At 45.6% G+C, this 24,227-nt stretch overlaps 1 protein-coding gene across 4 annotated transcripts; it reads right to left on the reverse strand.

The window, feature by feature from the left end:
* Window positions 1-1,076: 1,076 nt before the first annotated feature.
* On the reverse strand, window positions 1,077-22,065 carry arpp21 (cAMP regulated phosphoprotein 21). 4 transcript variants are annotated; one of them, XM_036953160.2, is made up of 20 exons: window positions 21,631-22,065; window positions 15,045-15,172; window positions 9,918-10,064; window positions 9,752-9,796; window positions 9,521-9,604; window positions 9,240-9,412; window positions 9,089-9,148; window positions 8,830-8,967; window positions 8,543-8,639; window positions 8,283-8,381; window positions 8,182-8,204; window positions 8,014-8,067; window positions 7,682-7,878; window positions 4,567-4,659; window positions 4,362-4,495; window positions 4,105-4,158; window positions 3,822-3,989; window positions 2,931-3,018; window positions 2,522-2,655; window positions 1,077-1,590 (listed from the first exon to the last, which is right to left on the reverse strand). In XM_036953160.2, the coding sequence occupies exons 2-20, from the start codon at window positions 15,051-15,053 to the stop codon at window positions 1,411-1,413; spliced, it is 1,977 nt and encodes a 658-aa protein (XP_036809055.2). In that variant the 5' UTR covers window positions 15,054-15,172; window positions 21,631-22,065; the 3' UTR covers window positions 1,077-1,410. The 4 variants fall into 4 exon arrangements, with proteins under 4 accessions (XP_036809055.2, XP_090065061.1, XP_036809057.2 ...); XM_090208935.1 differs by having other exon boundaries at window positions 14,290-15,172; window positions 21,631-21,929; XM_036953162.2 differs by lacking the exon at window positions 15,045-15,172 and having other exon boundaries at window positions 21,631-21,946.
* Between the last annotated feature and the right edge of the window lie 2,162 nt (window positions 22,066-24,227).

Below are 24,227 nucleotides of genomic sequence, written 5' to 3' on the forward strand. Positions count from 1 at the left end.
CTTAAAAGGTAGGGGTGTATATCAGAAAACCAGTCCATATCTGGTGAGACCACCATTTGCCTCATGCAGCGTGACACATCTCCTTCTCATAGAGTTGATCAGGCTGTGGCCTGTGGAATGTTGTCCCACTCCTCTTCAACAGCTGTGTGAAGTTCCTTGATATTGGCGGGAACTGGAAGACACCGTCGATCCTGAGCATCCCAAACATGCTCAATGGGTGACATGTCTGGTGAGTATGCAGGCCATGGAAGAACTGGGACATTTTCAGCTTCCAGGAATTGTGTAGAAATCCTTGCAACATGGGGCTGTGCATTATCATGCTAAAAAAATAAGGTGATGGCTGCAGATGACTTGCACAAAAATGGGCCTTTGGATCTCAAATTGGCATCAATAAGATGCAATTGTGTTTGTTGTCCGTAGCTTATGCCTGCCCATACCATAACCCCACCACCACCATGGGGCACTCTGTACACAATGTTGACATCGGCAAACCGCTCACCAACACAATGTCATAAATGTGGTCTGCAGTTGTGATGCCGGTTGAACGTACTGCCAAATTCTCTAAAATGGCATTGGAGGTGGCTTATGGTAGAGAAATTAGCATTCAATTTCTGCAGTCATGTCAATTGCATGCTCCCTCAACTTGAGACATCGGTGGCATTGTGTTGTGTGACAACTGCACATTTTACAGTGGCCTTTTATTGTCCCCAGCACAAGGTACACCTGTGCAATGATAATGCTGTTTAATCAGCTTCTTGATATGCCACCCGTCAGATCGATTAATTATCTTGGCAAAGGAGAAAAGCTCACTAACAGGGATGTAAATAAATGTGCACAAAATTTGAGAGATAAATGGAAAATATCTGGGATCTTTTACATGTTGCGTTTTATATTTTTCATAAGTGTAAGACTTGTTATAGATTGCTCTCTGTGAATTACATTCTGGATCTATCAACAACAAAAAAAACATCCGTTCAACAATTTAATAATTGTGATACAATCAATGCTAACAAATGTCAGCAGTGTGTAGATTAGAAAATCAGATCAAATCCTCAATGTGAAAGAGACCACAGCCGTTAGAAAGGTGCCCTGTCAAAGCAGCCACATCAGTTTATTCTGCTCAAACACTACAATACATATATATAATCATTTCATATCCATACAAAACTCAACTGGAGTATATAAATGATGCTTTTAAATCAGTACAGTACCTCTGATACAGCTTTGGCACAATACATTGCCTGTGGTATACTGTGTGTGTGACAGCTTGAACACTGGTTGCATCTCAATCAACACAGTCCGGTGGGGTTGTGCAAGTAGAGGTGGGGGGGAAGGGAGGTCAAGTGTGTGTATGTGTGGGGGTTATGTAAGTTTAGTTTGGGTGGGGGCGTGTGTATGTGTGGGGTCGTGTTAGTATTTTCCCGCCCACCCCTGGCTGCTGATGTTGCTACAGCTGGAGGCATGGCAGCCGGTGTGTAGAGGGGGAGGGGGTATGGGACCAGGGGGACAGGTTGGAGATACCATGCAGCAGTAACCCCCCTCACCCCGCGACATGAGACCAGTCTGGGGATACGATACCCCCACACCACCCTGAGGGAGAGATTCAATTTAGGCATAGATTTGATTAGTAGCCTGACAACACTGCAACTTTAATTCAACACTGAGGAATTACTGTGGTCAGTTTATTAGGTACACCCATCTAGTACCAGGCCGGACCCCCCTTTGCCTCCAGAACAACCGGAACTCTTCAGGGCATGGAAATGTTGCTAATTTGGTCTAATATAAGCCATTTAGCAGACGCTTATCCAAAGGGACTTAGTCATCCTGCAGACATTTGACCTTCCACACCATTACACCCCCATCATCAGCCTGTACCGTTGACACCATGCAGGATGGGCCATGGACTCATGCTGCTTACGCCAAAGCCTGACTCTTCCATTGGTATGACGCAACAGAAACCGGGATTCGTCGAACCAGGCAATGTTTTTCCACTCCTCAATTGTCCAGTTGGTGATTGCGTGACCACTTGAGCCAGCTCTTCTTGTTTTTAGCTGATAGGAGTAGTACCAGGTGTGGTCGTCTCCTGCAATAGCCAATATGTGACAAGGTCCGACAAGTGCGTTCCGAGGTGCCGTTTTACATACCACTGTTGTACTCTCACCAAGGAGCTGTTTTCGCCCACAGGACTGCCGCTGACTGGATGTTTTTGTTTGTGGCACCATTCTCTGTAAACCCTAGATACTGTCAAACGTGAAAAGCGCAGGAGTCCGTTTCTGAGATACTGAAACCGGCGCGTCTGGCACCGACTATCATACCATGCTCAAAATCACTTGGGCCACTCGTTCTGCCAATTCTAACGTTCAATCAAACAGTTACTGAATGCTTCGATGCCTGTCTGCCTGCTTTATACAGCAAGCCACAGCTACGTGACTCACTGTAGGAGCTCACCATTTCTGTGAACAGGGTGGTGTACCTAATACAATGGCCACTGAGTATATGACACTGTGGTTGTCATAGTTACCTGTGTTACACCACATGGGTGGGAGGAGCCAGGTGGATAAGAACCCAGCAATCTTTGGGCTTGGCTCTGAGGCAGCTGCAAACTCATCATCCCCTGGTAGGTCTGCTGCTGATTGGCTACGACAGGAGAGTAACCTACAAATACACACAGAGACAGATATACAGATAAATGCCCAGCAGATTATTCATAAAACATCAATCAATTGCTTGTTTGTTTAAAGCTAATTCAAAGCTGTATCATTTGCTGTAATATCTGACAAATGGAGGACTAGCAGCTAATCAGGATCTCTCTGTAGAGTAGAAGCAGCAGGAAAAGAGACCGGTTCACTGTGAGACCTCAGACTACATCTCTTACAGTGTAACGGCCCCCCTCCCTACTGCCGCACGCACGCACACACACACGTACGTACCTGTAGGCTGTATGGCCTGGGTAGGTGTGGCAGGTCTTTGGGGTGCTGAGGTAGGATACTGAGTAGTAGAGTAGTAATACACAGGCACCTACAGTACAGAGTTCAACATCATGTCAACACATGGGACTATTCTATTATTCTGTTCTATCATTCTACGATTCTATGCTAACACATGGGACTATTCTATTATTCTGTTCTGTCATTCTACGATTCTATGCTAACACATGGGACTATTCTATTATTCTGTTCTGTCATTCTACGATTCTATGCTAACACATGGGACTATTCTATTATTCTGTTCTGTCATTCTACGATTCTATGCTAACACATGGGACTATTCTATTATTCTGTTCTGTCATTCTACGATTCTATGCTAACACATGGGACTATTCTATTATTCTGTTCTGTCATTCTACGATTCTATGCTAACACATGGGACTATTCTATTATTCTGTTCTGTCATTCTACGATTCTATGCTAACACATGGGACTATTCTATTATTCTGTTCTGTCATTCTACGATTCTATGCTAACACATGGGACTATTCTATTATTCTGTTCTATCATTCTACGATTCTATGCTAACACATGGGACTATTCTATTATTCTGTTCTGTCATTCTACGATTCTATGCTAACACATGGGACTATTCTATTATTCTGTTCTGTCATTCTACGATTCTATGCTAACACATGGGACTATTCTATTATTCTGTTCTGTCATTCTACGATTCTATGCTAACACATGGGACTATTCTATCATTCTACGATTCTATGCTAACACATGGGACTATTCTATCATTCTACGATTCTATGCTAACACATGGGACTATTCTATCATTCTACGATTCTATGCTACCATTCTATTATGATTGTGTTGTGTTATTCCTACCTGAGTTGGAGGGGGTTGGCAGTAGCTGGGGGGGTTGTGAGGAGGGGGAGGGGCGGTATAGACATAACTCTGTGTGGGAGAGGCTAAGGGAGGGTATAGAGACGGAGCTTCCCCCAATGGCTGACAGCTCACAGTAATGTGACCAAACTGAGACGACAGGTCCTCGCTCTGAGGACCACAGAGAGCATGTTAACAAAGACACGCAGACAGACATAATAAATTTTTACTGTTCATGCATACACTGTTATGTCCACAAAAACACATGCATGAAAAAACTCAGTACCGTAGAGTATTGCAACTGCTGGGGAGGATAAGAGACGGACGAATATTGAACCACCTGAGAGAAAGCATTGTTATTGCCAGTCTTCTATTACAAAAACAGGCTCTGTTTATTGCTATTATCGACACGGCTGGAACACAATTTGGCCAATCGGGTTGCATGGACAGGACTGTTTATACATTTAGTATAACTAATGAATAGGTAGATTATTGTATTTGTATTCAAATTCTATTTGGTTACTGTGCAATCAGTGTTTTTACCTGAGGGACTGTGTGGCCAGCCATTGGCTGCTGCGGCAGAGGGGCCTGCTGCTGAGGCTGGCTTCTTGTTGGCTGCTGGGGGTCGGGGGGGTTGTAGATGGCAGGACTTCCGTCTGGGTTCAAGAAGGGCTGGCCTGGGGTTAGAGGTCAAGGTTAAACTCACAATTCCCTTTTCACATATACATGTATGTGTATGTGTGTGTACCTGTATGTGGGTTCAGTAATATACTTCCTGGTGGAATCCCGTTCTCCATGGGCACCGTGAGGTAGTTGGAGCCTGTGGTGGGGGCATGGTCATCTGGGAGAGAGAGATACAGAGAGACAGATGACAGATGAGGAGGTAAAGGGAGAGAGGAGGAGAGAAGGAGGGAAAGGGAGATAAGGAGGAGAGAAGGTGGGAAAGGGAGAGAGGAGAGAAGGTGGGAAAGGGAGAGAGGAGGAGAGAAGGTGGGAAAGGGAGAGAGGAGGAGAGAAGGTGGGAAAGGGAGAGAGGAGGAGAGAAGGTGGGAAAGGGAGAGAGGAGGAGAGAAGGTGGGGAAGGGAGAGGGGAGGAGAGAAGGTGGGAAAGGAAGAGGAGGAGGAGAGAAGTTGGGAAAGGGAGAGGAGGAGGAGAGAAGGTGGGAAAGGGAGAGAAGGTGGGAAAGGGAGAGAGGAGGAGAGAAGTTGGGAAAGGGAGAGAAGTTGGGAAAGGGAGAGAGGAGGAGAGAAGTTGGGAAAGGGAGAGAAGTTGGGAAAGGGAGAGAGGAGGAGAGAAGTTGGGAAAGGGAGAGAAGTTGGGAAAGGGAGAGAGGAGGAGAGAAGTTGGGAAAGGGAGAGAGGAGGAGAGAAGTTGGGAAAGGGAGAGAAGTTGGGAAAGGGAGAGAGGAGGAGAGAAGGTGGGAAAGGGAGAGAAGTTGGGAAAGGGAGAGAGGGTGGGAAAGGGAGAGAGGAGGAGAGAAGGTGGGAAAGGGAGAGAGGAGGAGAGAAGTTGGGAAAGGGAGAGAAGGTGGGAAAGGGAGAGAGGAGGAGAGAAGGTGGGAAAGGGAGAGAAGGTGGGAAAAGGAGAGAAGGTGGGAAAGGGAGAGAGGAGGAGAGAAGGTGGGAAAGGGAGAGAGGAGGAGAGAAGGTGGGAAAGGGAGAGAAGGTGGGAAAGGGAGAGAGGAGGAGAGAAGGTGGGAAAGGGGGAGAGGAGGAGAGAAGGTGGGAAAGGGAGAGAGGAGGAGAGAAGGTGGGAAAGGGAGAGAAGTTGGGAAAGGGAGAGAGGGTGGGAAAGGGAGAGAGGAGGAGAGAAGGTGGGAAAGGGAGAGAGGAGGAGAGAAGTTGGGAAAGGGAGAGAAGGTGGGAAAGGGAGAGAGGAGGAGAGAAGGTGGGAAAGGGAGAGAAGGTGGGAAAGGGAGAGAGGAGGAGAGAAGGTGGGAAAGGGAGAGAGGAGGAGAGAAGGTGGGAAAGGGAGAGAAGGTGGGAAAGGGAGAGAGGAGGAGAGAAGGTGGGAATGGGAGAGAGGAGGAGAGAAGGTGGGAAAGGGAGAGAGGAGGCGAGAAGGTGGGAAAGGGAGAGAGGAGGCGAGAAGGTGGGAAAGGGAGAGAGGAGGCGAGAAGGTGGGAAAGGGAGAGAGGAGGCGAGAAGGTGGGAAAGGGAGAGAGGAGGCGAGAAGGTGGGAAAGGGAGAGAGGAGGAGAGAAGGTGGGAAAGGGAGAGAGGAGGAGAGAAGGTGGGAAAGGGAGAGAGGAGGAGAGAAGGTGGGAAAGGGAGAGAGGAGGAGAGAAGGTGGGAAAGGGAGAGAGGAGGAGAGAAGGTGGGAAAGGGAGAGAGGAGCAGAGAAGGTGGGAAAGGGAGAGAGGAGCAGAGAAGGTGGGAAAGGGAGAGAGGAGCAGAGAAGGTGGGAAAGGGAGAGAGGAGGAGAGAAGGTGGGAAAGTGAGAGAGGAGGAGAGAAGGTGGGAAAGGGAGAGAGGAGGAGAGAAGGTGGGAAAGGGAGAGAAGGTGGGAAAGGGAGAGAGGAGGAGAGAAGGTGGGAAAGGGAGAGAGGAGGAGAGAAGGTGGGAAAGGGAGAGAGGAGGAGAGAAGGTGGGAAAGGGAGAGAGGAGCAGAGAAGGTGGGAAAGGGAGAGAGGAGCAGAGAAGTCGGGAAAGGGAGAGAGGAGCAGAGAAGGTGGGAAAGGGAGAGAGGAGCAGAGAAGGTGGGAAAGGGAGAGAGGAGGAGAGAAGGTGGGAAAGGGAGAGAAGGTGGTAAAGGGAGAGAAGGTGGTAAAGGGAGAGAGGAGTGGAGAAGGTGGGAAAGGGAGAGAAGGTGGGAAAGGGAGAGAAGGTGGGAAAGGGAGAGAGGAGGAGAGAAGGTGGGAAAGGGAGAGAGGAGGAGAGAAGGTGGGAAAGGGAGAGAGGAGGAGAGAAGGTGGGAAAGGGAGAGGAGGAGGAGAGAAGGTGGGAAAGGGAGAGAGGAGGAGAGAAGTTGGGAAAGGGAGAGAAGTTGGGAAAGGAGAGAGGAGGAGAGAAGTTGGGAAAGGGAGAGAAGTTGGGAAAGGGAGAGAGGAGGAGAGAAGTTGGGAAAGGGAGAGAAGTTGGGAAAGGGAGAGAGGAGGAGAGAAGTTGGGAAAGGGAGAGAAGTTGGGAAAGGGAGAGAGGAGGAGAGAAGTTGGGAAAGGGAGAGAAGTTGGGAAAGGGAGAGAGGGTGGGAAAGGGAGAGAGGAGCAGAGAAGGTGGGAAAGGGAGAGAGGAGCAGAGAAGATGGGAAAGGGAGAGAGGAGCAGAGAAGGTGGGAAAGGGAGAGAGGAGCAGAGAAGGTGGGAAAGGGAGAGAGGAGGAGAGAAGGTGGGAAAGGGAGAGAGGAGGAGAGAAGGTGGGAAAGGGAGAGAGGAGGAGAGAAGGTGGGAAAGGGAGAGAAGGTGGGAAAGGGAGAGAGGAGGAGAGAAGGTGGGAAAGGGAGAGAGGAGGAGAGAAGGTGGGAAAGGGAGAGAGGAGGAGAGAAGGTGGGAAAGGGAGAGAGGAGCAGAGAAGGTGGGAAAGGGAGAGAGGAGCAGAGAAGGTGGGAAAGGGAGAGAGGAGCAGAGAAGGTGGGAAAGGGAGAGAGGAGGAGAGAAGGTGGGAAAGGGAGAGAGGAGGAGAGAAGGTGGGAAAGGGAGAGAAGGTGGTAAAGGGAGAGAAGGTGGGAAAGGGAGAGAGGAGGAGAGAAGGTGGGAAAGGGAGAGAAGGTGGGAAAGGGAGAGAAGGTGGGAAAGGGAGAGAGGAGGAGAGAAGGTGGGAAAGGGAGAGAGGAGGAGAGAAGGTGGGAAAGGGAGAGAAGGGAGACATTAAAGTACATGGAAAAGGATCAGGATCATAGTTCCATTAAATTAGATTATTTTCTACCTCGTGCGTCCCAGCTGTGATTGGCTGGTCGGGCCTTGGGGGCGGGCCTCTGATAGGCAGAGTCTGAGTCTGTGCTGCTCCAGGGTCGGGGGTCGTTGCTATAGCGACCTGAGTCAGTGCTGCTCCAGTTACTATAGCGACTATAGTCAGTCTCCGTGCTGCTCTGTCGGCTTGAGCCCGAGTTACCCCTGGTACCCCTGAAGGACACACAGACCAGCAACTGATTTAGACTAGTAAACTGGTCATTAAAGGCCCGGTAGTGTGTTCAGCTAAACGCTACTAGCACGGTCAAGATTCAGTACCACTCAGCCACCAGTCGAGAGCACACTCACCTAAAGAGCTGCCTTCTCTGAGTCGCAGCATGGGGGCTACCATCCTCTATAGACCTGCAATAACGACACACAATAATCATCACAATGTTATTACAACCGTCCATTGGGGAACATAAAAAAAAAACGTCAACCCAACTTTATTTACGTCTAACATAAAAACAATATTACCTGGTCTCCTGGGGACAGGCAGGCTGTGGAAGACAGAAGAAAGAATAAGATGTGTGTGTGTGTGTGTGTGTGTGTGTGTGTGTGTGTGTGTGTGGTTGTACCTCCTGGTTGAATATCCTTTCTCTAGCTCTCTGGTACTCCTCCTCTCTCTCTTCCATTGATTTGCTCCGCCTCTCCTCGCGTAGTGGGTGGAGCCTCGCCTGGTGGGGGCAGGATAAGAACACAACCTCTCAAAATCTGGAACTCTGACAAGGACCTCTAAAAGCTGTCCAAATATGCAAGCTTATATAGTGCTTACATGCTACTAAGAAAGAAAGAAAGAAAGACAGAAAGAAAGACAGACAGACAGACAGCTAGCTACCTGGTTGTCTTCTGCGTTGTCTCTCTTCAGTATGGTTCTCCACTGAGTCTCCTCTCCTCTCTCCTCCTGGACATAGTCCATAAACCTCTGCTCTGGTCTACACACATACAGAAATAGAGAATAATACAACAACAATAATATGTCCTTCAGACACATTTATGTCCAAAGACTTATAGTAGTGAGGACACACGTTATTGTATGGGTGTCCCCAGCGGGAATCAAACCCAACCCACGATCCTGTTGTTGCAAGCGTACTGATATACCACAGAGAGGAGAGAGTTACGTACATGCGTGTGTTACTGGTGCTATTGATGATGACAGATTTGCCAGTCTGGTCCACATTGTGTTCCATGCCAAAGTAGGCTGCTACCCGGTGGACCAACATACGATGGTAGGAAGACATGTGAGGGAATTTCTTATAAGGACTGAGAGAGGGAGAGAGAAGAAGATGGGAGGGGATGACAGTCCTGCTTAGACAACACATTGAAGTAAATACAGTAAATCATATTTGCATTAAAAATTATGGCCACACATACACACACATACCCGTTGTCTGTGATGAAGTCGATCATGTCCTGCTCCAGTTTCAACAGCATCATCCTGTCCCTGAAAGATGACAACACCATGACATCATATTATTACCATGACATCATTGCTAGCTAAGCAGTTACACACACACACACACAGTTTTTTGTACCTGGGATTGCTGTTCAGGGTGGTGATGATAAACTGGTGCAGGTCAATCCCAGTAGAGTCTGTGTATTCCTGACTGGTGTCTGAGATAATTAGCGTGGGCACATTTGGCTCTTTGCTCTGCTCTTCCTCATCGTTGTCATGGCAACCTGGCAGCATGGTGACTTCAACAGAGCTCTAAAACATCAAACATCACATGATGTGTGTGTGTTGTGCATGTTTTGTGTCTGTGTTATGAGAGTGTGTGTGTTGTGCGTGCATGTTTTATGTGTGTGTGTGTGTTACCTGGCTGTCTTGGGTGGTGTCAGGAGGGGATGGTGGGAATGACTCCTCACACACAGCCATGCTCCTCACCAACCTGCCTTTGGCCTGAAACAAGCAACAACATTAACCAATGAAATAGCCTCAGAAGTGCAAACCCTGCCCCCCCGGGGCTAAATCAAGGCTGACACAGTGTACATACACAACAGTGATATATATGGTTCTACGTAGGTGTGTGACAGAAACAGAGTCTACCTTGGTTCTCTTCCTGGCTGGTTGCCCCTGGTTACTGACGGGTTTCTGTGGGACAAAATGTGACAAATCATCACACAGTGACATCACATGGCATTCCTCAGGGACCACCAGTCATGTCACCTATCTGATCTATAATAACAACACCTAATTCAGTCACAAGTCTTACCTGCTGCTCCACCTTTCTGTTGTCATGGTGACACTCATCCTCTGTGGCAAGGGGGGGTGAGGATGGCAGAGCGGAGGGGCATAACTCGTTACATGACCTCAGCCCTGAGGATTCTGGGACGATCGCTTCAGACATCCTCTCTGAAAACTACAAAACACACACGTCAGTTACTGATATAAACACACACACACCTACTTAATGTCACTTGCAGATCCCATAGAACGGCTTTTACATATGCTGCCTCTCTCTGACCTCCTTCCCCCTGTACAACACACTCCATGGCTGCCTAGTTGGGTCTAAGGGTGTGTGCATGAGCGTGTGTGTACATAGTAAATGTGTGTGCGCAGTGAGTGTATGCGTAACGTGTGTATTCTTAGGCTTTTCTTAGTAACAGCAGCTGTGGGAGGCATCATCCGATCTGCCGGCAGCAATATTCCCAGAATTCCGAGCTGAGCTCCTGATCCCACTGGTGGGAAAAACCACATTCCGGCCAGCGCTCCAACCCCTTGGACAGGAACACTTATTCCTGTAACACCACAGTGTCATAGGGAACACTTATTCCTGTAACACCACAGGGTCATAGGGGACACTTATTCCTGTAACACCACAGGGTCATAGGGGACACTTATTCCTGTAACACCAGTGTCATAGGGGTAATTTATATATGGAACACCACCCTATTAGAGTTATGATTACTAATGTTGCGTCTAAAGCAGTTTGTTTAATAGATAGTTTGGGCAGACGTGGTCTACGTTTCAAATGGCACCTATTTCCTTATGTAGTGTCTGGTCCAAAGTAGTGCACTGCATAGGGAATAGAGGTGCCATTTGGGACACAGCCATGGCTACAAAGAAAGTGTATTACATAGATCCAGAAAGAGGGGTAAAGAGATTTAGGGACACGGACAGAGAGAGATGGGAGAGAGAAAGGATACAGAAAAAGATGGGGAGAAGCAGTGATGAAAAGAGAGAGAGATCAGAGAGAAAGCTCAGAAAGAGGGATAGAAAAGAGGGTAGGGAAAGTGTAGAATCAGCAGGAAGAGGAGAGTGGAGCATATGGCTGCTGGGTTGAACTGATCACCGTGGTAACGGAGCTTTATGGGAGGCTTTAAGGAGGGGAGAGAGGAGAGTTTTAGCTGAACACTGGAGAAACTGTGACACGCTTGTTGGAGTGTGACAGATGGAGGCGGGACACAGGGACCTGTGTCTGTTTAGGCCTGTGCATCATCATTCATCTGCTGATCCAACTGCCCCTGTGCCCGAGGAGAGAAAAGTTTAGTTACCAGTTCTTCACCTGCAGAAAGTGGTTTTGCACACCATATCGAGTAGCCTACTAAACTACACTGAACAAAAATAGAAAAGCAACAATTATTTTTTTTTTACTGACTTACATTTCATATAAGAAAATCAGTCAATTGAAATAAATGAGGCCCAAATCTATGGGTTTCACATGAGTGGGCAGGGGCACAGCTATGGGTGGGCCTGGGAGGGCATAGACCCACCCACTTTGGAGCCAGGCCCACCTAATGGGGAGCCTTGCCCAGCCAATCTGAGTTTTTTCCCCCACAAAAGGGCTTTATTACAGACAGAAATATTCCTCAGTTTCATCAGCTGTCCGGGTGACGGGTCTCAGACGAAGCCGGATGTGGAGGTCCTGGGCTGGCGTGGTTACACGTGGTTGGCGGTTGTGAGGCTGGTTGGACATACTGCCAAATTCTCTAAAATTATGTTGGAGGCAGTTTATGGTAGAGAAATGAACATTCAATTCTCTGGCAACAGCTCTGGTGGACTTTCCTGCAATCAGCATGCCAATTGCACGCTCCCGCAAAACTTGAGACAATTGTGGCATTGTTGTGTGGCAAAACTGAACATTTTAGAGTGGCCTTTTATTGTCCCCAGCACAAGGTGGACCTGTGTAATGATCATGCCGTTTAATCAGCTTCTTCATATGCCACACCTGTCAGGGGGATGGGTTATCGTGGCAAATGATAAATGCTCACTAACAGGGACGTAAACAAATTTATGCACAACATTTGAGAGAAATAAGCTTTTTGTTTGTATATAACATTTTGGGGATCTTTTATTTCAGCTCATGAAACATGGGACCAACACTACATGTTGCGTTAATATTTTTGTTCAGTGTAGTTCTGGGGGGAAAAAGTAAAAAAAATCTGTATAACGTTGTGTCCGACTTTGTACGGCCAACCCGAGTCTGGAACCTTACAACAACAACAACACTTGGTACCTGCAGTGGGCTAACCACTGGTCAACCAGAGTCATGGTTGACTGGGGGCCACACACCAGTACAGTGCACTCAAAGTATTCAGGCCCCTTGACTTTTTCCACATTTTTATTACATTACAGCCTTATTCTAAAATAGTTTTTTTTTCTTCATTAGTGTACACACAATATTTCATAATGACAAAGCACAAACAGGTTTTAAGAATTATTTGAAAATGTAAAAAAATAAACAGAAATATCACATTTACATAAGTATTCAGACCCTTTACTCAGTACTTTGTTGATACACCTTTGGCAGCAATTATAACCTTGAGTCTTCTTGGATATGACACTACAAGCCTGGCACACCTGTGTTTGGGGAGTTTCTCCCATTCTTCTCTGAAGATCCTCTTAAGCTCTGTCAGGTTGGATGGGGAGCGTCACTGCACAGCTATTTTCAGGTCTCTCCAGAGATGTTCGATCGGGTTCAAGTCCGGGCTCTGGCTGGGCCACTCAAGGACATTGAGACTTATCCCGAAGCCACTCCTGCGTTGTCTTGGCAGTGTAATTAGGGTTGTTGTCCTGTTGGAAGGTGAACCGTCATCCCAGTCTGAGGTCCTGAGTGCTCTGGAGCAGGTTTTCATCAAGGATCTCTCTGTACTTTGCTCCGTTTATCTTTCCCTCAATCCTGACTAGTCTCCCAGTCCCTGCCGCTGAAAAACATCCCCACAGCATGATGCTGTCACCACCATGCTTCACCGTAGGGATGGTGTCAGGTTTCCTCCAGACGTGATGCTTGGCATTCAGGCCATAGAGTTCAATCTTGGTTTCATCAGACCTTCATAGAGCCAGCTCTAGGAAGAATCTTGGTAGTTTCAAACTTCTCCCATTTAAGAATGATGGAGGCCACTGTGTTCTTGGAGACCTTCAATGCTGCAGAAATGTTTTGGTACCCTTCCCCAGATCTGTGCCTTGACACAATACCGTCTCGGCGCTCTACAGACAATTCCTTCGACCTCATTGCTTGGTTTTTGCTCTGATTGTGGGAACTTATATAGACAGGTGTGTGCCTTTCCAAATAATGTTCAATCAATTTAATTTACCACAGGTGGACTCCAATCAAGTTGTAGAAACATCTGAAGGATGATAAATGGAAACAGGATGCACCTGAACTCAATTTCTAGTGTCATAGCAAAGGATCTGAACTCTTAAGTAAATAAGGTATTTGTTTTTTATTTGTAATACATTTGCAAACATTTCAAAAAACTTGTTTTGGCTTTGTCATTATGAGTGTTTATTATTATTATTGAGTGTAGATTGATGAGGGAAAACATGTATTGAATCCATTTTTAGATTAAGGCTGTAACGTAACAAAATGTGGAAAAAGTCAAGGGGTCTGAATACTTTATGAATGCACTGTATGTGTATGTGTGTATCATATTTCTCTGTAGAATCCACTTGACCCACTGAGACAGAGCTGATATAACCATAGTGGCCAGTCAAGCTACTATTCAGGGTGTGTGTGTGTGGCATTCCTGTGCCCTGGCTGAGCTAAGACACATGATATTTTTACCCCTATAGACCTCCTGCTCACAACCTTCATTGGGCTGTCAACTAAACCTCTCTCTCCTTACCCCCCACCCCCTCTCTAACTCTCTCCCTATCTATCTCTACTTCCCCCTCTCACTCTCTTTTTCTTTCTTTTTTTCTCTCTCTGGGAGGACAGGAGCACACACCGTCACCGCCAGTTCACCACGTATTTCAGTTGCTGTTTGACCTCATTTTTCCTCTGGTAAACCGAGAAGGTAGCCTGCGTACAGGGCCCATTTAGCAAAACTTGTCCAAATAAATGAATTGTCAAGGACAAAACCAGTATCTGGTGTTCGTGGACATTTAGCACACATTTAGTAACAATATCTGACCATGTGGACTTGTCTGTCAGCCCTCAGTATGAAAATAGGTAAAGCCATTTGGCCGGGGGATGACTAACCCATGGATATAGGTTTATCTATAAAAACTGCAACAACCCGAAGGAGAAGACACAGCACAACTCGATAGCACAGCGACAAACAACAATAACATCATCATCATCATCATCAACCACAACATCAACAGCCACTTCAGTAAACAGTGGGAGTGTGTGTTTATTTTACCTCGCGGGAGATGATTCGTAAACCAGGAGCTCCTCGAGCGCCGTGTCCGTGTCAAATCTCCCCTCAGACGCTCGGGTCGGCTCTTTTTAGAGGTGTATTTTTGAGTGAGTCACGGTTGGTTTCCACTACGCGCCTTTCGCTTTTCTATCTGTCAGACACCAGCACAGTGCACGAGCTGCCTCTCTCTCCACCCACACGCTGTATCTCCAACACACACACCAGCTCTGCTGCGTGACACTGAAAGGCACGCGCACAAAATTCTCTCTCTCTCTCTCCCTTTCCCATCTATCCATCCATCTATCTCTCGCACACACAGTAGCCTAGTTGTCACCTGCTAGTCTAGGTTTAGGCGGTATGGTTGGCACGGCGTGCAGAGATGGAGACTGGGTGTCGGCCTCATCTCCCCATGGCACACTGTCAGAAATAGACCCACCTATTATATAAAGTCTATTAGAAAGAGGACAGCTGTGTGTGTGTGTGAGAGAGACACTCAGCTGGTACATCAGCTATAGCTCTCTAGTGCGTCTGTACTGTGAGGTGTTTACTGTAAGTGTAAAATTGCTGGAGCTTTTGGGGAAGAGAGCAGAGCAGCCTAAAACAATTTAATGTATGCTACATATTAATGTACTCTACTTAACTTGGTTTGTAAGGACATCCTTTGAATACTCTGTGTGTGTGTGAATGCATGCGTGTGTGCATGCGTGTGTGTGCGTGTGTGTGCATGCATGTGCGTGCGTGCACCTGCTATAACACACCTGTCTCATTGTGGCTTAGTGGTGGGTAACGAACGTTTGCATAGAACAGCTAGAGGTTTTCTTACTCCCTTTTAATCTCTCATTTCCTTCTCTGCTTCACTCCCCCACTCTCCCTCTTGGCTATTTATCTAGACAGAGGGAAAGAAAGAGAGAGAGAAAGGTATAATTATTGTTAACTGTCCTGGACTAATTTGCAGAAAGAAGCTGTAAAAAAGTCCTTCTCAAGTGTGTGAAAACAGCACTTTAGAAGCTAGAGAGACAGCGAAGGGGGTGGGGGGTGAGGAAGAGAGAGAGCTCTAAAGCTTACACATTTTAGGCCAACAGGTCTCAACACTCTCAGATGTGGGTATCATGAAGATGATGGTGGTGATATGATGATGATACGACAAACACGATGATGGCCATTTATATTTGTTCCTAATGAATTGAGATTTTTCGCCGACATAGCAACAGTCTCTATGGATACTCAGCAGTTAGATACCAGAGCAGATCAAACTATTTAGTCTTCTGAACTCTCTTATTATGGGCTGCGGTTCCCAGAGCCTGACCTGTGTGTGTGTGTGTGTAAGCGTGCACGCATACGTGTGCGTGTTTAACCAGAAGTCCCCACAAGAATAGTAATCAAACAAAAATTTGACCAACTGGGGACATTTTGTTTATCCCGAAAGAAATACGAGCTATGTAGATATTCCATTAAAAAAATCAGCCGTTTCCAGCTACAATAGTCATTTACAACATTAACAATGTCTACACTGTATTTCTGATCAATTTGATGTTATTTTAATGGGCAAAAAAAAAGTTTTTCTTTCAAAAACAAGGACATTTCTAAGTGGTAGTGTGTGTGTGTGTATAAATATGTATTAACCCAAAAAATATATGGGGGATTGGAAAGCTACAATCTATCTGCAGTATTAAAGCTCATCTAACCCCTGAAAAAAATAACATTTGTATTTTATCCCCATACAGTGCAATACCACTTCTAGGGGGTTTAGGGTTAAGAATTAGCTTCAGGAATTAGGGTTTGTTTTGGGAATTTATCTTTACTTAACAAGGCAAGTCAGTTCTTATTTACAATGACAATGACCAGGCCAAACCCAGATGATGCTGGGCCAATTGAGCGCCGCCATACGAGACTCCCAATCATGGCCGGTTGTGATACAGCCTGGATTTGAACCAGGGTATCTGAAGTTACGCCTCTAGCACTGAGACACAGTGACTTAGAACGCTGCGCCACTGGGGAGGTTAAGTTTTTGGGTTAAGGTTTGTTTTTTGGGTTACGGTTAGGTTAGGGAAAATAGGATTTTGAATAGGACTGAATTGTGTGTCCCACAAGGTTAGTTACACAAGAAGTGTGTGTGTGTGTGTGTGTGTGTGTAGGCCTGACTATGAGTAACAGGTCATCACAGACACACGCAGATTAATTAACATAGAGTAGGCAGTTTATCTTTCTCTCTGTTTCCCTATTTCTCTATCACTGTTTCTGTATCTTTCTCTCTTCATCTCTGTCTCTCTACCTTCCTCTATACTGTATCTATCTCTTCAATCTGTAGGAGGAAACAAGTTAAAAGAGAAAGGAGAAAATAATATTGTGTGTGTGTTAGTGTGTGAACGTGCATGTGTGTGAGAGTGAGGGAGAGAGAGAAAGAGAGAGAGAAAGATGGAGCTGACTATAGTGTAGCTAACCTAAGTTAGAATAAGATCCTGCATGTAATTTAGGCTACTGTATGAGCCTTTTCTAGGTTTATGTTTATGCTACTAAAGATGGGTCAGTCAGCTGTGTGTGTCAGTGTTTCTGCTACTAAAGATGGGTCAGTCAGCTGTGTGTGTTAGTGTTTCTGATACTAAAGACGGGTCAGTCAGCTGTGTGTCAGTGTTTCTGCTTCTAAAGACAGGTCAGTCAGTTGTGTGTCAGTGTTTCTGATACTAAAGACGGGTCAGTCAGCTGTGTGTGTTAGTGTTTCTGATACTAAAGACGGGTCAGTCAGCTGTGTGTGTTAGTGTTTCTGATACTAAAGACGGGTCAGTCAGCTGTGTGTCAGTGTTTCTGATACTAAAGACAGGTCAGTCAGCTGTGTGTCAGTGTTTCTGATACTAAAGACGGGTCACACAGCTGTGTGTCAGTGTTTCTGATACTAAAGACGGGTCACACAGCTGTGTGTCAGTGTTTCTGATACTAAAGACGGGTCAGTCAGCTGTGTGTCAGTGTTTCTGCTTCTAAAGACAGGTCAGTCAGTTGTGTGTCAGTGTTTCTGATACTAAAGACGGGTCAGTCAGCTGTGTGTCAATGTTTCTAAAACTAAAGACGGGTCAGTCAGCTGTGTGTCAGTGTTTCTGATACTATAGATGGGTCAGTCAGCTGTGTGTCAATGTTTCTAATACTAAAGACGGGTCAGTCAGTTGTGTGTCAGTGTTTCTGATACTAAAGACGGGTCACACAGCTGTGTGTCAATGTTTCTAATACTAAAGACGGGTCAGTCAGCTGTGTGTCAGTGTTTCTGATACTAAAGACGGGTCAGTCAGTTGTGTGTGTCAGTGTGTCTGTTACTAAAGATGGGTCAGTCAGCGTTTCTGCTACTAAAGATGGGTCACACAGCTGTGTGTGTCAGTGTTTCTGATACTAAAGACGGTTCAGTCAGCTGTGTGTGTCAGTGTGTCTGCTACTAAAGATGGGTCAGTCAGCTGTGTGTGTCAGTGTGTCTGCTACTAAAGATGGGTCAGTCAGCTGTGTGTGTCAGTGTGTCTGCTACTAAAGATGGGTCAGTCAGCTGTGTATGTCAGTGTTCCTACTACTAAAGATGGGTCAGTCAGCTGTGTGTGTCAGTGTGTCTGCTACTAAAGATGGGTCAGTCAGCTGTGTGTGTCAGTGTGTCTGCTACTAAAGATGGGTCAGTCAGTGTTTATGCCACTAAAACGGGTCAGTCAGCTGTATGTGTTAAGTGTTTTTGCTACTAAAGACAGGTCAGATAGCTGTGTGTGTCAGTTTTTCTGCTACTAAAGATGGGTCAGGCAGCTTTATTTCAGTGTTTCTGCTACTAAAGACAGGTCAGGCAGCTTTATTTCAGTGTTTCTGCTACTAAAGACAGGTCAGGCAGCTGTATTTCAGTGTTTCTGCTACTAAAGACGGGTCACACAGCTGTGTGTGTCAGTGTTTCTGCTACTAAAGACGGGTCAGTTAGCTGTGTTTGTTAGTGTTTCTGCTACTAAAGACGGGTCAGTCAGCTGTGTGTGTTAGTGTTTCTGCTACTAAAGACGGGTCAGTCAGCTGTGTGTCAGTGAGAGGGACAGTTAAGCCCTCAGATATGATAAGTGAGTTTCAGGCACGGCAGAATCCACAGAGACTGACACTGGAGAACAGACAGCAGAGTGTGTGTGTGCATTGGGGAGACAGTACGTCAACAGTGCCACCTGCTCCAGAGGGACGAAGGCCAGAGGAACACACGCACGTACACTGTTGGTTTTACTATCCAAGTGGGCACCAAAAAATGTATTCCCATTCAAAATCCTATTTTCCCTAACCCTTAACTCACCCTAACACCAAACCCCTAAAATTAAACCTAACCCTTAACTTACCCTAACACCAAACCCCTAAAATGAAACCTAACCCCTAGCTGTAACCCTAACCCAGGGGTTATTCAACTTTTTCAGCCTGGGACCCAAATGAGAAATTCTGTATTTTCCTGGGACCCAAGCTTATGAAAACATGCAACTATACGTAAATATCGGTACTTTTCATATTGCCCTTATGCCTAAAACAAATGCAAAATAGACAAATAGTAAATAACAATGAAATATAATAATATTAATACAGTTGAAGTCAGAAGTTTACATACACCTTAGTCAAACAATTCCTGACATTTAATCCTAGTAAAAATTCCCTGTCATAGGTCAGTTAAGATCACCACTTTATTTTAAGAATGTGAAATGTCAGAAAAATAGTAGAGAGAATTATTTATTTCAGCTTTTATTTCTTTCATCACATTCCCAGTGGGTCAGATTAGTATTTATACACTCAATTAGTATTTGGTAGCATTGCCTTTAAACTGTTTTACTTGGGTCAAACTTTTCGGGTAGCCTTCCACAAACTTCCCACAATAAGTTGGGTGAATTTTGGCCCATTCCTCCTGACAGAGTTGGTGTAACTGAGTCAGGTTTGTAGGCCTCCTTGCTCACACATGCTTTTTCAGTCCTGCCCACAAATGTTCTATATGATTGAGGTCAGGGCTTTGTGATGGCCACTCCAATAACTTGACTCTGTTGTCCTTAAGACATTTTGCCACAACTTCAGAAGTATGCTTGGGGTCATTGTCCATTTGGAAGACCCATTTGCGACCAAGCTTTAACATCCTGACTGATGTCTTGAGACGTTGCTTCAATATATCCACATAATTTTCCTTCCTCAGGATGCCATCTATTTTGTGAAGTGCACCAGTCCCTCCTGCAGCAATGCACCCCCACAACATGATGCTGCCACCCCCGTGCTTCGCGGTTGGGATGGTGTTCTTCAGCTTGCAAGCATCCCCCTTTTTTCTCCAAACATAACGATGATCATTATGGCTAAACAGTTCTATTTTTCTTTCATCAGACCAGAGGACAATATTCCAAAAAGTACAATCTTTGTCCCCATGTGCAGTTGCAAACCGTAGTCGGTCTTTTTTTATGGTGGTTTTGGAGCAGTGGCTTCTTCCTTGCTGAGCGGCCTTTCAGGTTATGTCGATATAGGACTTGTTTTACTGTGGTTATAGATACTTTGGTACCTGTTTCCTACAGCATCTTCACAAGGTCCTTTGCTGTTGTTCTGGGATTGATTTGTACTTTTCACACCAAAGTATGTTCATCTCTATGAGACAGAACATGTCTCCTTCCTGAGCGGTATGACGGCTGCGTGGTCCCATGGTATTTATACTTGCGTACTATTGTTTGTACAGATGAACGTGGTATCTTCAGGCGTTTGGAAATTGCTCCCAAGGATGAACCAGACTTGTGGAGGTCTACAATGTTTTTTATGAGTTCTTGGCTGATTTATTTTGATTTTCCCATTATGTCAAGCAAAGAGGCACTTAGCTGGAAGGTAGGCCTTGAAATACATCCACAGATACACCTCCAATTGACTCAAATTTTGTCATTTAGCCTATCAGAAGCTTCTAAAGCCAATTTTTCAAGCTGTTTAAAGGCACAGTCAACTTAGTGTATGTAAACTTCTGACCCACTGGAATTGTGATACAGTGAATTATAAATGAAATAATATGTCTGTAAACAATTGTTGGAAAAATTACTTGTGTCATTCACAAAGTAGATGTCCTAACCGACTTGCCAAACCTATAGTTTGTTAACAAGAAATTTGTGGAGTGGTTGAAAAATGAGTTTTTATGACTCCAACCGAAGTGTATGTAAACTTCCGACTTCAACTGTAGCTATTCATGTTTATGTTTCCCCATTAAAAGCACTTACAGTGCATTCAGAAAGTATTCATACCCCTTGACCTCAGGAGCAGGTTTTCATCAAGGATCTCTCTGTACTTTGCTCTGTTCATCTTTGCCTCGATCCTGACTAGTCTCCCAGTCCCTGCCCCTGAAAAACATCCCCACAGCAAGAACAAATTTGTTCCTAACTGACTTGCCTAGTTAAAAAAAGGTTCAATAAAAATATATATTGGTTAAAGGGAAATGGTCTGAATAGTTTCCTAATGCACTGTACTCATCTGTCTAAGTTGGAACTGCTGCTGTTAGAATATAAGAAATCATTTTAATTCTGAACTGGAATAAGCTGATTGATCACGTCACACATATGTAGACCAGAAAACACAGACACAGGGTCAGTTTTTGATAGTGCAACCCTAAGTAACAGTACAGAAGAAACATGATCAGGCCTACTGTACATCTTACTGTAGAAATTATTGTTGAAAATAAATTAGGTTGGAACTGCTGTTAAAATACAATAAATAATTAGCATTCTGAATTGGAATACACTGACTGATCACATCACACAGATGTAGAGCAGAAAACACACACGGTCCTAATGAGAGGTGTGTGGCTGGTTGAAGCTTTCAACAAGCATTTCTATTCTGGGCTCAGTTTTTAACAGTGCAACCCTGAGGTCATGCTCGGCATGGAATCTGTTTCTGTACTTGTTTTTTAAGTACACCAGAGTTGAGAACCCTGACTCACTGCCAAACTGGATCAGAACATCTACTGCTTTCTCAGTCAGGTAGGAGACTGCTTCCTGCTGTAGATGAGCAACCCAGAACTGTGTGTGAGTTTGCCTCAAAAAGCATCTTGCTTCAATCAGTTTACTCCAGTTCAGAATAACAATTATTACTTGTATTTTAACAGCAACAGTTGTTTATACCAATCCTTTCTACAGTAAGATGTACAATAGGCCTGATCATTTTATCTTCATATGTACTGTAACTTAGGGTTGCACTATTAGTATAGCAAGCTAGCTTGCTTACTTAGGCTAATATTAGCAATCTACGTTAATAGCTGTGTACAAGGGAATTATTTGAAAGAGAAATTCACAACTACTACTTTGATAGTATTCCATTGTTTCTGTTTATAAAACAACAACAATGCCTTGCAAGTTGACTTACTTTTCCACTGTCGAGGCACTGTTACCTGAAGCATTCAGTCCTGCTCTGAAAGAACTCCTTGGGTTTTACTGTCATGCTGTGGATGTTTGGTCAGGACCTGCCGTTTTTAATTTGTTTGTTTTGAGAGACTCATTACTAAGCACTTCCCCGCACAAAACACATTGTGGGTGCACCTCGTTATATCTCAAAGTTTGTACCAAGAGAGAGAAACTCATCGCTGTATTTGCGTTTCATGACGATTGAGCTGTCAGAACTTGTGGCTAGCTTGACTCCATTTGGTGACATCGGCGAGTGAGATAGCGCGTCATCTGCTGCTGAACTACAGCGCTGCATCGTGTGCGTCGCGGGGTGATCTTCAAGAAAACTTAATTAAAGAAATCTGGTAAACTGCGAAGCACACGGGCATCTCCCTCCCACCGCGCAGTTGACAAATTTACACCGCTGCTAAGCAGAAAGCGCAATGAACAGAGTCCATTTGCACTTGGCCAAATCAATTCCAGTAATAATTAAATAATTATACATTTACTATAACACGTCGTGACCCCCCCCCCCCCCCCCCCCCCCCCCCCACACACACACACACACACACACACAAAAAATTCCAAGACCCCCCTCATATCCTTGTCCTCTGCCGTTATGGCTGAGTCATCAGGGACAGTTTAACATATCACAGAGACAGACAGACATAGACCTGACACAACAATGCAACAACTGTCAGTGTGTGTGTGTGTTTGGTTTTACTATCCTTATGGGGACCAGAAGTCCTAAAGCCTATGCATGCTATGCCTATGAGCATGGGGAGCTAACACAAGTCTTCAGGTCTCCATCAAGGTTATTCTTGAATCACCTTTGTTCGGGCCCATTTATTGATTGGTTGTTTAGGCAGGAAATGACATACTAGGGGACCCCAGTCAGAGAGTTTGTGTGGGTGTTTGTCTAAGTGCCTCTGTCCACCAGTAGTAGATCATATCTGTGACAGTGAATGGGTGCGACAGCGCGGAGCTGAGAGCTCTTGTGAGTCATTTTGGCATGCTGGGTAATTAATAATCTGTCACAGTTATGTTCTCCCGCTCTCTTTCCCCCTTCTTTTTCAATGCAATTAAAAGTGACACTCCTGTAGTTACAAGTTGTGAATTACTGACGGACGACATGCCGACACTTTAGATGAACACAGTGAAACTGTCCTTCTCTACATTCATCCTGTCTGAGAGATGGAGGTAGAGCGAGAAGTAGAAGGTCAGTCTTACTGAGCTGACCTCTCCATCTCTCCTCCCAGACCTCAGACTTGACACCCATCTGTCACACACACTCAGTGGAACATCATTTGCATAATAATTTACTTGGAGATGCCCAGAGCTCAGGGGTGTGATTAGTGGAACAGAATTAACCTCACAAATAAAATAACAGTCTTTTGGGCCTCCCGGGTGGCGCAGTGGTTAAGGCAGCGCCAGCTGTGCCACCAGAGACTCTGGGTTCCCGCCCAGGCTCTGTCGTAACTGTCCGCGACCGGGAGGTCCGTGGGGCGACACACAATTGGCCTAGCGTCGTCCGGGTTAGGGAGGGTTTGGCCGGTTGTCTCATCGCGCACCAGTTTTATTCACTGCTTTAGCACACTCCGCCAACCCGGATGTCCTAGCTGTGTCTGAATCCTGGCTTAGGAAGGCCACCAAAAATCCTGAAATTTCCATCCCTATCTATAACATTTTCCGACAAGAGGGGCGGAGTAACAATCTACTGCAGAGATAGCCTGCAGAGAGCTCTGTCATACTATCCAGGTCTGTGCCCAAACAATTCAAGCTTCTACTTTTAAAAATCTACCTTTCCAGAAACAAGTCTCTCACCGTTGTCGCTTGCTATAGACACCCTTCAGCCGCCAGCTGTGCCCTGGACACCATATATGAATTGATTTCCCCCATCTATCTTTAGAGTTCGTACTGTTAGGTGACCTAAACTGGGACATGCTTAACACCCCGGCCGTCCTACAATCTAAGCTAGATGGCCTCAATCTCACACAAATTATCAAGGAACCTAACATAAATCCGTAACCATGGGCACCCTCTTAGATATCATCCTGACCAACTTGCCCTCTAAATACACCTCTGCTGTCTTCAACCAGGATCTCAGCGATTATTGCCTCATTGCCTGCCTGCGTAATGGGTCCCTGGTCAAACAACCACCCCTAATCACTGTCAAACGCTCCCAAAACACTTCAGCAAGCAGGCCTTTCTAATCAACCTGGCCTGGGTATCCTGGAAGGATATTGACCTCATCCCATCAGTAGAGGATGCCTGGTTGCTCTTTAAAAGTGCTTTCCTCACCATCTTAAATAAGCATGCCTCATTTCAATAAGCAATTTTCTACGGCTGGCCATGCTTTCCACCTGGCTACCCCTACCCCGGCCAACATCTCAGCACCTCCTGCAGCAACTTGCCTAAGCCCCCCCCCCCCCCCCCCCACCACCCCCCACTTCTCCTTCACCCAAATCCAGACAGCTGATGTTCTGAAAGAGCTGCAAAATCTGGATCCCTACTAATCAGCTATGCTAGACAATCTGGACCCTCTCTAAAACTTTCAGCCGAAATTGTTGTAACCCCTAT

The sequence above is a fragment of the Oncorhynchus mykiss genome, chromosome 18, assembly GCF_057628025.1.
Source record: "Oncorhynchus mykiss isolate SJ-2025 chromosome 18, ASM5762802v1, whole genome shotgun sequence".
In the NCBI taxonomy this organism is placed as follows: Eukaryota; Metazoa; Chordata; class Actinopteri; order Salmoniformes; family Salmonidae; genus Oncorhynchus; species Oncorhynchus mykiss.

Coding starts and splice junctions, on each gene's coding strand:
- arpp21 (XM_090208934.1), bottom strand. CDS start 10,229: ATGCACACACCCTTAGACCCAACTAGGCAGCCATGGAGTGTGTTGTAC. Junction 9,797..9,917: donor ACAGAAAGGTGGAGCAGCAG/GTAAGACTTGTG, acceptor TTTGTCCCACAG/AAACCCGTCAGTAACCAGGG. Junction 9,413..9,520: donor ACACCACCCAAGACAGCCAG/GTAACACACACA, acceptor TTGATGTTTTAG/AGCTCTGTTGAAGTCACCAT.